At 46.3% G+C, this 15,508-nt stretch overlaps 1 protein-coding gene across 9 annotated transcripts in view; it reads left to right on the forward strand.

Moving 5' to 3' along the window:
• The window catches only part of SAMD4A (sterile alpha motif domain containing 4A), a 235,040-nt gene that overhangs the window by 180,510 nt on the left and 39,022 nt on the right, over positions 1-15,508 (forward strand). For 7 of the 9 annotated variants that reach the window (XM_033404743.2, XM_004279333.4, XM_049706246.1 and 4 more), the window contains 3 exons: positions 1,330-1,593; positions 12,690-12,799; positions 15,012-15,098. In XM_033404743.2, coding sequence (XP_033260634.1) covers positions 1,330-1,593; positions 12,690-12,799; positions 15,012-15,098 — 461 coding nt within the window. The remainder of the gene's footprint in view (positions 1-1,329; positions 1,594-12,689; positions 12,800-15,011; positions 15,099-15,508) is intronic. The other 2 variants (XM_004279334.4, XM_049706248.1) reach the window with 1 other exon arrangement.

The raw sequence follows: 15,508 nt of genomic DNA on the forward strand, positions 1-15,508 counted from the left end.
ACTTTTTGCAAACACGCAGACTTTTGGCTCTGGTCTTTATCTTTTTAAGTGGGCGGCAAGGGAGCCTGCTGTTCAGGTCTCTATGTGGGTGCTGCCGCACCAGAATGCGGTTGAACAGAAAGCAGAACTTCTTACATTGGGATGTCAGGTCTGCTGACTGAAAAACGCACAAAGATGAACGCCAGCAAAGCATTGCTAGTCCGTACTTGGGAGAGTAAATACCTCATCGGAGGGGATAGAGCCTGAGATGGAACTTAATGGCTTCCCTGAAAAATGTTTAAAAATGCATGTGGCTCAGTTCCATGTTAACACTGCAGCAGTCAAAATAAACTGGACCTGTCAGTAGCCAGCACAGAGAGAAAGTTATGAATAGGCTTATTTTGTAAGGTTGTCACTTTACACGCCCAGAAAAACCAACCAAGGGTAACGTCGGCTCCCTCGGCGTTGATTTTGGTTAAATCCCTCCCTTGAATGACCTCAATTTAATTTGGCTAGTTATATGTGAGTTGTTGCTTTTTCCTGGTTTTCTGGAAAAGAAATTAAAAATGGGGGCTACACAGATGTTGCCCACTGCACGGAAGGGCTGAGCACGCTGGTAGAAACCATTCCCGGATTACTGAGAGCACCCCCCTGGCTTCTGAATGAACGCCTTGTTACCTGGAAGTGTTTTCAATATAAAGTTTGGCAATTAACCTGCGAAGCCAAGAGAAAGAATCGGCCCTTTCACGCACAGCTGCTGTGTCCCATACCCCTGGTAGTGTTGGGCCCCTCGCTGAGCCTGCACCCCCTTCAGAGGTGATGGTTCCCCCGATTCCTGGTTGGAAGGACTAGTCCACTTCGTCTAGCTCAGCCCAGCAAAGATCCCCAACGATGATGAGCGGCCTGCCTGCCCTTCCAGAAGTCCACCCTTAACGACATGGGTAATGTCGGGTTTTGTGTGTTTCCTTCCCTGCAAACAAATTATCCAGGACATGTTCTTTTCAGTCTTGGCAGATGGCCACTTAGCCAGGCTGTCAAGCCTCACCTGATTTATGCAGTAGTAGCCCACTACTCCAAATCCTGATTTCTAGAGTTGGAACTAAACCCAGATCCCAACCCACAAAAGCACAGGTCTGGGCACTATAGATGTAGCCTCCCTGGAGAAGCTCAACCCACCCAGAGGTACAGACAGCATCCTTTTTAATCACCCCAAGGGAAGGGCCACCCCATGCCCACTGATGCAGTAATAAGACAGCGCCATCTCTCAGGGTGAGGAGGTACTGTGGGTTCTTCTGCGGCCCAGGCTAAAGGGGGGGGAATAACCTATTTCATTTTATTTTTTTTTTCCAGTTCTCTCAGGCCAGGCACACCACAGCCCTTTGAAACGATCTGTGTCCCTTACCCCACCCATGAATGTGCCAAACCAGCCTCTAGGACATGGATGGATGTCTCATGAGGACTTACGAGCTAGAGGACCCCAGTGCCTCCCATCCGATCATGCCCCCCTGTCACCACAAAGCAGTGTAGCCTCTTCAGGAAGTGGTGGGAGTGAACACTTAGAAGATCAGACCACTGCTCGTAACACATTCCAAGAAGAAGGTAGTGGTATGAAAGGTGAGTGACTGCCACTGGCAACAGAGTCCATCCCTTTATTTGGAATCAGGAGGGTGAGAAGAGAGGTAGGCAGTGAGGAGGAAGGAGCCCGCCCCTCCCCAGGCTGATGGAGTTGACCGTGGAGGAAAGGGCTCGGATTCCCCTTCCAGGGCTTCTTACCAAAACCTGGGAAGAGCAAGAGAGGTCAACACCCTCTTTTTTTTTTTTGAATGCAGTGACTTGCAGACAATTAAATGTGTCACAGCTGGCGGTGATAGCATCTACTGTTTGCACGTACGTTCCTGGTCTGCCCTGTTTGTGAAGACACTGAGCTGCTCCAGCCTTCTACCTCACTGCTTTGGCCAGGGAACCGTCAATAATTTAGCAAAACAAACCGCAGGATCTTTTTTCAAATCTCTCTCAGTGTACAATCGTAGTGTTGCTTTCTTTCCTCTCTCCCTTTTCCTTTGATATCCGAAGAAGCTTGCAAACCCTTTTTCTCTGCATCTGTTTAAGGGACATGAAAAAAATACCACTGAGACTCTCTGACAGTGTTTTAAGCCTGATAGCAGATTTGCATACAGGTGATAAAGGCCTTTTGTGCAGCATAAATAAATGTTCCTACACTGCCCTGTAAACCTCTCCTCTTCTAAAGATACTCATCGGGAGATAGAGATTTCCAAATTACCCATGGTAGGTTCAGAGAGGATACGCACATTCTGTATTTTTAGATGCAAGTTGTTCAAGGGCTGGGAAGCCCTTAGGGAAAGATGCTCATCAGAGACACATTAATAACAATTTTAGATGGAGAAACAAGAGCTAGTCGTGCTCCTGGGACTACGATGCTGAGGGGAGGCTCTGAGGGTGCCCTCGTTGCTGGCATGCATAGTCCTGAGGTTGTGCTGTTTCTGATCGTACCCTTGAGAAGAACTAGTGTTGACATAGGAGGCTGTGTACTGAGTTTCCTCCCCACCACAGAAGCGTGGCACAGAGAGATGCCCGCCGTTGCCCAGGTGCTGGTTGTAAGTGAGCGCCAGGCTGAAAACTGGAGCTTGCCCACCAGGGGACATGAATCGGACACAAAGACACTTCCCTGGAGCATTCCTCCCTCCCAGCTGCTCAGGCCAGCATCCTCCCATCCCACCACCATCTGTGGTGGATACTGTGCTGAGTGCCCAGAGCGGGTGGGACACATCTTGATGTTTTCCTCTCTCTGGTGATAACAAATGGGTCATTAAAGGTGTTTAACAGGCAGCAAAAGCCATGGCTCCTTTTGGCACGGTGGGGATGTGTGTCCTCTTTTCTTTCTCTTTCACAGTTCTCGGGGAAATGTGTCATAATTTTGGAGACCTACCAAAACCCATTTTTGAGTTTATGCTACATGGTTCTGTGTTCAAGCAGCTCAGCCCCGGGGGATGAGTAGCAGGGGAGGCTCAGCCGTGCTTGGCCCAAGACGGGCAGAAGCCATGGTTACTCAGGACTAGCTTCTTGCCGGGCGAAGTGGAGCATCTGGACAAGTGGAGTGTCTGGACAGATGGTTTCCAAGAAAGCTACGTGTGGTTCTAATTGGTAACTGTGGGAAGGAGGCCTGGCCTTTACGTTGAAGGGCTTGGAGGGTCTTGCAGGAAGCCTGTTGTTCTCCAGGACACAGGCCTCGCCCAGAGGCATGCTGGGTCTGCTGTCTGCTTATAGGAGCTTCGTTATCTTCTCTTTCTTTTGTCCTGTTGCTTTCTTTTCTTGGTTTTCTTTCTTTGTTTTTGGTTGTGAAGCCCTCTGTATACCTTAGACATTCTCCCAAAGCAGGTAAATGTTTGTTCATTGCATGCTGGCCTTTTGAGGTGAGAAATGAGTAACGAGAGCAGGCTTTTAAAGAGAAATGAATGAGAGAAAAATGGAATAAATGTCCTATCTCTGTTTTAGAATCAAAGCCGAAATGTTCCAAAGTTCAAGGAACATCCCATCTATCCGCTTCTTCGATTCCTTCTTTTAGAATTGGTGAGAATTGTCCCCTCAGAGCTTCTTCGATCGGAAAATGATGCAGATAAGATCTGATAGCCAAGATTTTCTGTATAGGCCCAAGGCATGTGATCAGAAAACAGGCTCTTTGGTGACAGGACTAAACAGAGGACCCTCTTCTGTGTATATCCAGCTTCTGCTGACCTATTGAATGGTCCTTCTCCCAACGTATACAGTCCTTAGTGAATGAAATGGCAAAACCTATTTGAAGGAAGGAACATGATAGACGATGAGGGTTCTATGTGTGGGAAAAGTATATTTGCAGTTCAGCTGGTAGGTCAAGCCGTAGGAACATCCACACCTGAAAACAGCATCATTCCAGAGTGTCGGGGCCAGTGTTTATGCCACACGAATGCCCCTCCCCCGCTGCACCTGGCAACAGCTTCCCTCGAAGGCCACCCCTGAGGACTCCCACCATCAAGCGCTGCTCAGGATGGCCTCCCAGGAGAGCACAGAAGCAGCCCTTAACAAGCCTGTCCTAAGAGTGTGTCATACGATTCCCCTGTCCAAGAGCAGGCACCGGTTTAAATTTCCAAATTAATTTGTATTTTTCTGAGAAATGAAATCTGAAATCAAATGAAGTGCTTTTAAAGAGCGCTAGCTCTTCCTCTTGGATCCATGTCTCTTCCTTTCAGTGACCTGGCCCTTTGGCAGGAGTGTCAGCCTTTTAAAGCTACTTTCTGGTCCACTTCAGGATGCCATCATCTAATTGCTATTTTCCTACTTTTTAGACACCCAGTTTACGAGAACAACAAGGAATCTGTAGTAGAATTTGGAGGAGTTCCAAATCTCCAGGGGACGCATGTCAGCCCTCACCCCACACCTTGGGAAAAGAATAAAAATTCCCGTAATTGAGCTTAATTTAGTGTGAATTCATCTTTCTTGACAGCAGCTGTGCGTACTTTGCCGAAACGCTGTGTTCATCCGAGGCTTCCTTTTCATCCAGACAGATGAGCCAGGTTTGGCTACACATCGTCCCTTAGGAATGTGCCTCTTGGGTCCAGAGTGGGAAATAAAGCTCACAGCCCAGCATTCTTGCCCTTTTTTTTTTTTTTCACAAACATCCATCTCTCCCTCTTTTCGTCTTGGTGTCAGCGTTCCCTGCCAGGGATTGTCACTATGTTCCCTCCCAAGTAGACCAGCTCCTGCTCTCAGAGGATTAACATCATCTGCCTGCTTTGCTGTGTTTTTCCTTTTATAGTAAACACACATCCTGAAGGTTTAAGTCAGCTCTGAAGCACTGAGTGGATGTCCCTGGCAGTAGGGATCTCGAACTAATATCTCAGGCTCAGGGAAGCGTGGGATCAGCTACTCAACTAGAAATTAATGAACAGAAGTGGGACACTGAATGGTAATATGGAAGTTTCCCCTTCAACATGCCCTGTGGAGGCTACCGGTTACACACGTTTGGACTGAATAGACTGATTGCGGTTTCTGAATTCAGTGGTCCTTCTTCCTTGCAAAAGCTTCACTGTGACTTATCCCAGGGGAAAGATTCTCGATTCTAAGTTGACACTCAGTCCTATTCTTCTCCCCTCCGTATCACATGAGTAGAATGTGCTCTCTTGCCCCTTTGCTCATACAAAGCCTCCAGGTGGCCAAGAGGGAAAAAAATGACATTCCCATAAATTCCTAAAAGGAAAAGAAAATAGAGAACAGAATTTCATTGGTGGGAGAAGTACATTTGCCCCTCCTGTTAGCATCACGTCTTCAGAAATTTTGTATAAACCCAACACCTAAAGACTTATCCGAAGGCAAGGGCTGTTCGTGAGTGATATGGCTGTTCTATGGGAACAGAGACGAGGGAAGAAAGACTGATTAACAGGTTTCATTTTTGTCCTCAGCAAGTCAGCTGCCTTTCTTGAGCACTTGATGAGAGAGGCTTTGGACTGGTTATTGGGGAGACAGAGGTGAAGGAGATGGTCCCTGCCTCAAGGGACTCACTATCACGCGAGCCACAAACAGAGACCTGATGCATGTGCACATCTGTGAAAATACCTTGTCTCAGAGACTTGCCCTGGGTCGAGGCAGGCAGCAAGGAGGGCCCTAATTCAAAGTGATGGGGAGTCAAGGAAAGTTCCTGGAGGGGGAGAGGCCTGGAGCTTCAGCTCAGAGCAGGATTACAGATTAGCCAAATATATAAGGTGAGGGAAGGGCATTCTATGCAGAGGGAATGTTATTCGTGAAAGCATGGTTATGAGACAGCTTGACCAAGTGCATCATCCGATGGCTTGTGTGTTAGGGGCACGTGGGAACAGTGTCTGGAGAGGGACGAGCCGGATGCTAGGCATTGCAAAAGATTGGAGCTTTTATCCTGACATGGAAGGAATTTAGCAGCAGAATGACCTGCTTAGATTTACATATCAGAAATAGGACCTGAACGGAAGAGTGGGAGACATACCAAAGTAGGGGCGGGGCAGGGGATTCTGGATTTGGAGGCCAGCTGGGCTGCGGGGGGGGGGATGTTTCAGTACCTGAGGAGGAAAATGAATTTGGACCAAGCCGGACAAAGGAGACAAGGTAGTGTGTTCGTGGGGTCTTCGTAAGATAGACCTGAGAGAGCTCTGAATTGAATTGCACTGATTGAATGTAGACAGGGATGGAGCATGAGGAATTCAGGACGATGCCCAGCTTTTTGCCTGGGACATCTGGGTAGCCCATGATGTCATCGACAGCAAAGAGTAAATCGGAAAAGAAACAGACTGGGAGGACAGCGTGCGGCAGGCTGAGTGCGGGCACCTGTAGAAGATTCCAGTGGAGGCGCACCAGCCAGGCCCACAGTGCACCATGCTCTCCCCTGGCTCAGCCTCCCCAGCATTCTGCCTCCCTGTGGTGAAGTTCATGTGGGGAATTCACTAGACTTCTGGCTAGTAAGGCCCATAGATTTAGTCTCCTAAGACTGAGAAGCTCCATGATTTTCTCATTGCAGTTGTCGGTGTGAGAGGGGTAGAGATGGGGCGTGGGGTCTGTTTCTCTTGAGATGAGCTTCATCCTCACCATTTTGAATTAACATTGGATAGTATACTTATGATGTATGGAACTATGTTAGTATAAAAATATAGGGGTAATTTAAACTTACATTGCTTGCATATAGACATGATAAAGGTAAAAGAGAAACCTTTGGGTCCAGTAACCTTGATAGAAACATAGCGATTAAGAGCGGAGGGAACCATGAAAATAGGCTCAGGTTTTCTTTTCTAAAGAATCTTTCTTAGGTGAAACTTACGTAAACTTTTTTCCTCCATAGCAAAGGAAATATATTGCCTATTCTGAAATAGCTGGTTTGGGCTTTTGAGTTGTAGACCTTTGAACTTCTGCCTGTCTTAGAATGAGATGAGGGAAAAAAAATATTGAAAAGTGTTATTTTTGTAAGACAAAGGAACCCATCAGAAACCTTTGTAAGAAAGGTTGTGAATACAGCATTTCTGAGGGTCGTAAGGGTGTGAATGATGGAAAGGGAGTGACACAGCCCCTTGTGTGGCTGGGACACTTTTCAGCATGGCTGTCATGGGAACAAGTTCCTATTTTCTGAATGCTGACTTTCTAGATGCTGTCTCGAATTCATCTAACTTAAAGGCCAGGATTTAGTAAACTTACTTCACTTTCTTTATTCCCAAATGCCAACATACAACCTGTGTGGATAGGTCCTAATGGGCTCAGACCTGTGCTCCCTCTTTTCAGATAGGCTGAGAGGCCCTGATATCTTTGAAAAGTAAATCCCCAGGATTCCCCCAAATTCTAAAGGTCGTGAGACTTACAGCTGCTATTTCTTACAAAGTGTGTGTCTTCAACTAAAGTGCTTTAAGGACAGCTGTCAATGTGGAGCCCAGCTGCTGTTGACGCAAAGCAGGCTAAGAGTAGAACAGCACTTACGGGTGTCATAGCCGATGGAAACTGGGAGAAATTTAGTCCTGTTTGTATCAAACACTTCACAGAGGGTATTTTACCCAAACTCGACCATCTCTGTGCCTTCCAAGACCCACACATGCTCCCCACAAGCGTGGAAGCCGGAGGCCACCATGGACACGTCCCAGGATGGCGGAGCCTGCTCCAGCCCCACAGGGACCCGAGACCAAGGCACCTTCTTTCTTTTGCTCAGAGGCTGGTACAGAATGGGGCTGTTCATTCCGCTCTGGCCAAAAATAGGCTTCAGTTATCTTAATGGTGCTGCTAGACTTCTTCATTTTCGAAAGACATGTTTTCCTTCTTTGCTTCAACCCTGAAGAGTTAGTCCCTTCTTGCTCCTACGTTGGCTTTTCTCCCTCCAAGACCAAGGATGCAGTCGTGTCTTGGAGAGAGAGAGGGAGTTGTTTGAGATTAGCCTGGCTCTCCATGGCGAATGGGAGTTGCTCTTCCATTTGCAGGTACCAGGACCACCACAGTGAAGCCTCTTGTGGAAAAGGCGGCTGTTCGTGGTTCTGTCTTCCAGGGATGCCTTACTCCCTACCCGTTACATCGTTCCCCATATTGAGCTCTTCTGCAGTATTGGTTCCATCTTTCTCTCGTGTGGGGCCTCCTTGTTTGGGGGGCAGGTGCTGCATGGCCTGTTGACCTGAATGATATTTGCAGCCGTTCCAGCAGCAGGCATTTGAGCAAAGCAGCCCAAGTTCTAACTGGAGCCCAGCTTCTGTATGAGCTGTAATATGCACCACGAAGCCTCTCGGTGGCTGATTTATCCGAGCTCTAAAAGGTAAATAGAAAGCGTAATTGGAAATTTGACCCACTGGTAAAGACCAACCGGTGGACATACCAGCGTATAAAACATGGGTGAAGCACTATTATCAGAAACGCCCATGAGAAGATGAACCACCGTGGACTGCAGCAAGATGTAGAGGAGCTTCATAAGGATGGACACTGTGGCATGGGAGCCCACTGTCCACACAGGGATGGTGCTGCTTTCTCCCAAGAAACTTCCTACCCTTTGCCCTTGTCAGTTTCCTTCATGGGCTTCTCTTCCCTCACCTTCCCCTAAAAGCCTGGTGCTCCCAGGGCTCCACCTTGGCTCTCCCCTCTTCCCCGAGTAATCTCACCCACTTCCATGGCTAAAACAACTACCATGTGCTACTGACAAGGAAAGTGTTTCTCCAGCTCAGCCCCCTCTTCAGAGGTCTTGACCAGTTGACTTCTCCACCTGGATGGCTCAAAGGTGATGACACTCAGCTGACCTAAAGTGGAGTTCACCATCTCTCTCCTCTCACCCCAAATCTGATGCTCCCCTGTACTTTCCTACCAAACCTACTCAGAGGAACCATTTTAGGCTCCTTTCTCTCCCTTATTCCCTGTACTTCCTTAACCTTCAAGTGCTGTGGATTTACATACTTTCCTTCTCCTCTGCCACTGCCCTCCTGAGCTTGGATTCATCTCCTGGCCTCCACTCCCACTTCATCCAGACCAGCCTTTACATCGACAGCCATCATCATTCTTACATACTCATCTGATTGTGCCTCTACTGCTCAGATTTCAACAGTTTCTCATCACCCAAGCCAAGGTTGACTCTCCTTGGTTCGGCGTTAGAAATCCCAATCATCTGACCCTTGCCTATTTGTCCCGTCTTATGTCTAAGCTCTTCTCTAGAATTCACCCAAGCCTTTGCTTGGCCTGGAACGCTCTCTTGCATCTTTGCTTTGCTTATGCACTGCTCCTGCTTCCTGAGACGGCTTCCTCATTATGATCTGCCCAGTGACTCCAGGACCAATGCTACTGTGACGCTATCCCACTTCCCAAGGCAAACCCAAATGCCCATTGTTCTGTGCCCATCCCCCCCCCCGCCCCCCGCAGAACTTTGAGTAGACTTAGCACTTGTCCTGCAACTTTTATCATTTTTTTGTGAGTTACCTGTTTTTTTGTATTAAAAATTCCTTGATGGCAGGGACATGCCTAGCCCCCATAATAGGCATTCAACAAATGTTGAGTCAGCAAATACCAGGATTCCCACACTTGGCAAGGAAGTCAGTCCCAGCATGTAATAAAATCATCTTTATCTTTCTCACACTGCATAAGAGAATAACTTTCTAGTCTGAGACCTCCATTGGCATATCCGTCAGAAACAACCCAGATGAAGTTAAATGGCTGTGTACCAGCCAGAGGCAGGAGCCCAGGCGGCATGCATGCTTTCAATCACGTATCAGCCACTCCAGGAAACACCCCTGTTGGTCTGTGTCTTCCAACCATAGGCCTGAGGTTATGTTAGCTGGTTCTCAGCTTTGCATCCAACCATGTAGTATTTGGACCATGGGAAAGGAACTGAGCTTTCAGTTAGAGTTTGTCCCTGGCCAACATCTTACAGAATCTAGCCTCCAAGTCATTGGAGTTCCTGGCTTCAGAGGAGTGAAATGGTCAAGGCACTCAGTTCTCTGGTGTGTTTCCCTCTTAATGGAGTTTTGTTTTAATCCCTGGCAAAGGAAGGTGCCTCACCACCAACCAAGGGGTGAAAGGTTAGTAAACTACATTCTTAAGAACTGGGATTTCCTCTTCTCTGTTCATCAGTTCACGTTGCAGGAGGAGATGGCACATGGCACTGAGCTAGGAACTGACCCTCTAGGAGCAGGTTCATCCTGCCTACCCAAAGCACATATGGCCAAGAAGAGCTTGCATTTCCCCAGAACATAGCCAGAAATAACTCTTCAGGAAGGCCTAACTCACCATGTTCTGAAGCTGTGTAGGAACCTTTTCTGGGGAAACGACTCCCGGTGACCTACATTTTGATTAAATGAGTGAGGCAGGCTCTTCATCCCTCTAACCAGGGAAATTCTAGTTGTCAAAATACTTTTATAGAAAGGAATGGTACTGATTGGACTGAGACTTGCCAAGCCAAGATTTGCACATCACTCTCCCCGACCCTTAAAACACCGTATTGTCACCTTGGCTTATAACGCACCCAGTTTGCATCATGATTTAGTAGCTTGGGATTCTATTTGTTTTATCATCAGTGGATTTTGCATGATTAAGCTGTAGGGCACCCAGTGAAAATTTAGCCCATGAAGTTGCTCCATATTCCTTTATGACAGACTGTACCCAAGCGTGGCATTGGGTTACCCAGACTTCTCTGAATCACTATCACTGAGTTTTCTGAGCAGCTACTTGGGGCCTTTCAAAGATGTAAACAACAAACGTGAAACCTGGTGACAAAGCAGTAACATGTCAGTGGCCTAAAAGCCAGAGATATATCTATTTGCTGCTCACTCTGTGGAAGTATTAGCATTGTTTTAACAGCAACAAAAGCATGACGGAGAATCAAGTCTGGTCGAATAGTTCCAGGATGTCACCAGAGGGAAGCAGATGTCCTGAACTCTTGATCCAACCACAACTTGAGTTGGGGAGGATGTGAGGATTGGTACTATGTGGCTGGGGAAGCCCTGTCTCTTGTGGTTAACAATGGTCCCAGAAGGACTCTCCACTTGTCGCAGTAGAATGAAGGGCCTGCAAGCACAGAGTCAAGTGACTTCTCGCCTGAGATGACTGAGTCTGTTCTTAAAATGCCATTGGCTATCCAATTCTGTTTCTCCAGAAATTCCTCCTCTTCGGTCTTCACATTACTGCAAATCAAGAAGTAACCTCACCAGGCCCACTCTCCCCTGCTATATCTTTGAGTTTCAGGTGATCATCCCGTACCCACATTCCCTGAAACTAGGTTGGGTTCACCCAGGTGGCAGGGCCTGATATCAGAGTAGGCCAGGCCTCTTTAATCAATCCCAGTTAGCTACTCTAAACATTAAGAAATGAGAAGTTTCCTACTTATTTTGTAGTGTTTGTGGATTCTGTCAGCACCTCAGAATAAAGCACTTAGCGGTAGATAGTATCTTGCAATCAACATGGTTAGTAATGGATAATAGTTCATAGAAAGCATGAATAACGTTTATCCAATGCTTCAGCATTTCAAAGACTTTACAGTCACTGTTTATTCAGGCTTCCCACTGATGGGCTATTTGGTCCTCATTCTACAAAAAGTTGATACAATGTAGGAAAAATCTGGGAATCTGGCAACCTGTCTCTAGTCCCTATTTCACCACATACTTGCCCTGTGATCTAGATTTAATGACTTAATTTTGCCATCTGTAGAATGAGCTGGGGTGGGGGAAGATGATTCTAGAGGCTTCTCAAAGATCCTATCAGCTCAAAAACCCTGACTTTAGAGCATGGGCAAGTGCTTTGTTTTGGTTGTACTTAGCAAGGTAATAATTCTCCTGTGGATTTTCAATACAGTTACTGTTTAATTTTCCTAAATCTAGAATCGCAAATGTAGGAATTACTTCAGATGTGCTTTGGAATTCCCATTATCCCATAGTCTGGACAATCTTTGGACCTTTCAAGTCCTGATATGTGGTTGACATTCGAGGAGAAGGTCAAAGACACATCCAGATACGTGACTTAGCTAGGGGAAATGGTCAGCAGACACACACACACACACACACACACACACACACACACTCTATGTGGTAGTTTTAGAGTGCAGGATGCCCTTATTCCCACTGGGGTATAGGAAGTCAGAAGAAAAATCAGGCTAAGAATGACAGCAGCTCCACCCATGGGGAAAGTGCTGCTGCCTGGATTTTTTCCTATCACTGTGGAAGTGGCAGAAACAGCATATGGGGATCTGCACTAAACCTAGAAAGAAATCATCTTGAGGATGAAGACTCATCATATGTAGTTGACGTTCTAAGTCATTTCTTTTGAAATCAAAAATGAAGTCGTCTGGCTAAAGCAGTGAATCCCTGACATTTTGGGGGCCATGAATCCCTCTGAGAATCTTATAGAAGCTGTGGATGACCCTCTGCCCAGAAAAGCACCCATATATTCACAAATTGGGATGTAATTTTAGAGAATTGCTGTATGCTCTGAAGCCCACGGACCCCAAGTTAGCCACCCCCTGGTGTAAAGAGTAAGGGAGCCCAACAGTGGGAATATCAGAGCTAGATCAAGGCTTCAAAGTCTGTAATTTGCTGACAAAATTAAACAAGTAGTAACATAAAGGTTTTTTTTTCTTTCGTTTTTTTCCCTCTGACCACCACCTTCTTTTCCTTTCTCTCTTCCCACATCTCTTGTCATCTCTTCTCTTTCCCTCTGAATTTCTCTCCCCATCTCCTGTGCATCTCGCACCACAGATGTTCCAGCCTGGTTAAAAAGCCTCCGCCTGCACAAGTATGCCGCGCTCTTCTCCCAGATGACCTACGAGGAGATGATGGCCCTCACTGAGTGCCAGCTGGAGGCTCAGGTATGTGCTTGGCTGGCTACCCCCGAGAAGGTAACCCGGGTGGAATCTGACGTTCAAGTCCAAGGCAGACCTTGTTTGAACCCGTACCTGTACCCACCTGGTAGCTTGCCTTGTTCTAGGAACTGCCAGGTGCTGGCCAGCATGCCATGGTGAGTAGGGCTGGGTTCTTGCCTTCAGGGTCCACTAGGAGATGGGAAGATGAACAGGTAACCACAGAGTAAATGAGGGTGAGAAGGAGTGTTATGAAAAAGAAATAACCTGGGTGCCTACTTCTGGGCTGCTAGGGGGGAATCAGAAGAAGTAACATTGACCAAGACCTCAAAGAGTCTGTGTCCCTGCTTTTGTTTTCCTGGGCCCCTCCCTCTGTCTGCCCAGCCAGGGCTGGTTTGGAGGATGACAGATTGGTTGTGTATTGTCCAGTCCAGTTATAAATCACCTGACTTCTAGTAGTTAGGAAGTAGAAGCATCAGCTCCTGTCTCAGACCTTCCCCAACACTTGTCCAAAAGCACATTCAGACTGATCTTAGTTGGAATGGAGAAAGTTGTACAAAATATTTTCTTCTAAGCACCCTAAATAACATAGGACAGCCATCGAGCATGGGATTACTCCAGGTCTCAGATGTCAGTTCCCTCTGTGTGCTATAAAAGGACAAAGTTCCTCCTTCCCTCTGTGGATACCGAAGCCCAGGCCAGTCAGCAGAGCCCCTGAAACTAAGCATGTTTCCTACCATGCTGTGCTCGGGCAAATAGATCTGACCAATGTCTTTGTTTCCCTTGTTTAAAATGCTATTTGCATGTTTCAAATTGACCTCAGTTTCCTTTGAGCGGTGATTTGAGAGAATTAATGGTCTGAATGGGCTAATAGTATTTCCCCTGCAGGAAGAGGAGATTATACCATTTGGGGCATGGCTGGTCTGGACGCGGACCTCCCAGCAGATCCTGGTTTCCCACTGCATATTCAGTATCCACAGTTAACCTCTGCAGGCCTGGCTGAATACCAGTATTGAGTTGTAAGACAAAGCCCAGAGTCACTGCACATTCTCAGAGAATGAAAGGCCCTAATTTCAACTTCCTAACACTTCTCCCACTGCTTTTTTATCTCGATCACTCCTTGAGATCCCCAGGACTGATGAGAACTTCTTCTAAGAGCATTCTTGTGTTTGGGTCAGAGTTGAGAAAAAAATCTCAGTCATCAGTTGTTCGACTTGAGAAAAAACAAGAAATAATTGACACAGAGGGCAAAGCCAGAGGCCAGCACAGACTTTTCAGAGTAAAAATTCACTTGAACCCAAAGTCAAGGCTAAACAGAAATATGCCCCTAGTGCTTTATCTTAAAGAGTGGGTTTAGACATGATTTGAGTCTTAATTTTCCTCAGTAAAGGCAATACCTCTGGTGTTCCCATCTTTAAGAGAAATTTGATGAATATTTGCGAGAGTCATCAGAAGTTTATATTAGAGACCTGATTTGAGAAAGAACCTTCTATTTGGAAATTTGCAGTCTCTCTAGTCAACAAATGTTTAACTGAATCCTTGGGCTCACCACTGATGCACAGTTAAGCAGATAAAATCCATAATCCTAACTGTGAATCCTAATCCTCTATCTGAAGTGATGACTGAAATATAGGTTTAAGTTCTCTATTCTAGTTTTCCTTATGGAGAACCAAGAGGGGCTGCAAACTGACAAAAACCAGCCTGTGTTGTCTGACAGCAGGTGAGAACTGCACTGGATTTCATGTCTCCTCGAGATGGGTAAAGATAGGAAAGCTTTGAGAAAGCAATGCGTATCTCTGTATGGGGTTGGAACCTTCAGGAAAACTGGAAGGGACCAAAATGATAAAACCTGGACACAAGGAGTGAGTGTATGACCTAAAAGTCATCTTTTAAGACTATGAAGAAATTTCATGCTAGATGGGATAATTGGCTATTTCTCGTTCTCCTAAAGGCCACAGGCAAAAGACACAGGCAAATATGTAGCCAGATGGAGTTAAAGTATTTAGTAAGAAGAGGTCGATGACAGTGGATATTGAGGAGTTATAATATTTAGTAAGAAGATGTTGATGACAATGGATGTTGAAGAGAGAGACAAATGGATATTTACTAGTCTGCACACACGTGGGAACCAAGAAGACAGTAAAGTACTAAATAGCTTCCAAGAATCTCTAAGCTGAGGCTTAAAAATATGTTTTTAAATATAACTTTTACTTCATTACAGAATGTTACCAAAGGTGCAAGACACAAAATTGTCATCAGTATTCAGAAGCTCAAAGAGAGACAAAACCTCCTGAAGTCTTTGGAAAGGGTAAGTTACTACCGGGTGATGGGCCACTTCCACCTTCATCGTGGGAAAATGGGCCAAGGGAGATTCTCAGTTGAAAGTGTCATCGGCAGATCTTGTAGAGAGTATCATGCTGTTTCCTTACCCAAGTCAGAAAAACATGAAATGATTTTGAAGTGAAGTTTCCTGGTTATACATGCTTCTATGTAATTTAACCACTGAAATGGACTTATTCCCTGCATCCAGGCATCCCACCACTGGCCCTCCCAGAGCTCTGCCTTTATACATTTGTAGAGATGAAGGAGTGTTCAGCCCACAGTCAGAGGCTGCAATCTTGACACATGAGTGTAGCGAACATACAGATGTGCTTCATCCCTGCTGTCCACCCAGGGAAGGATCTTATTTTGAGAAAAGCTGCCCCCAGAGTGGCAAAC

This window comes from Orcinus orca, chromosome 2 (genome assembly GCF_937001465.1).
Source record: "Orcinus orca chromosome 2, mOrcOrc1.1, whole genome shotgun sequence".
NCBI classification, from domain to species: domain Eukaryota; kingdom Metazoa; phylum Chordata; class Mammalia; order Artiodactyla; family Delphinidae; genus Orcinus; species Orcinus orca.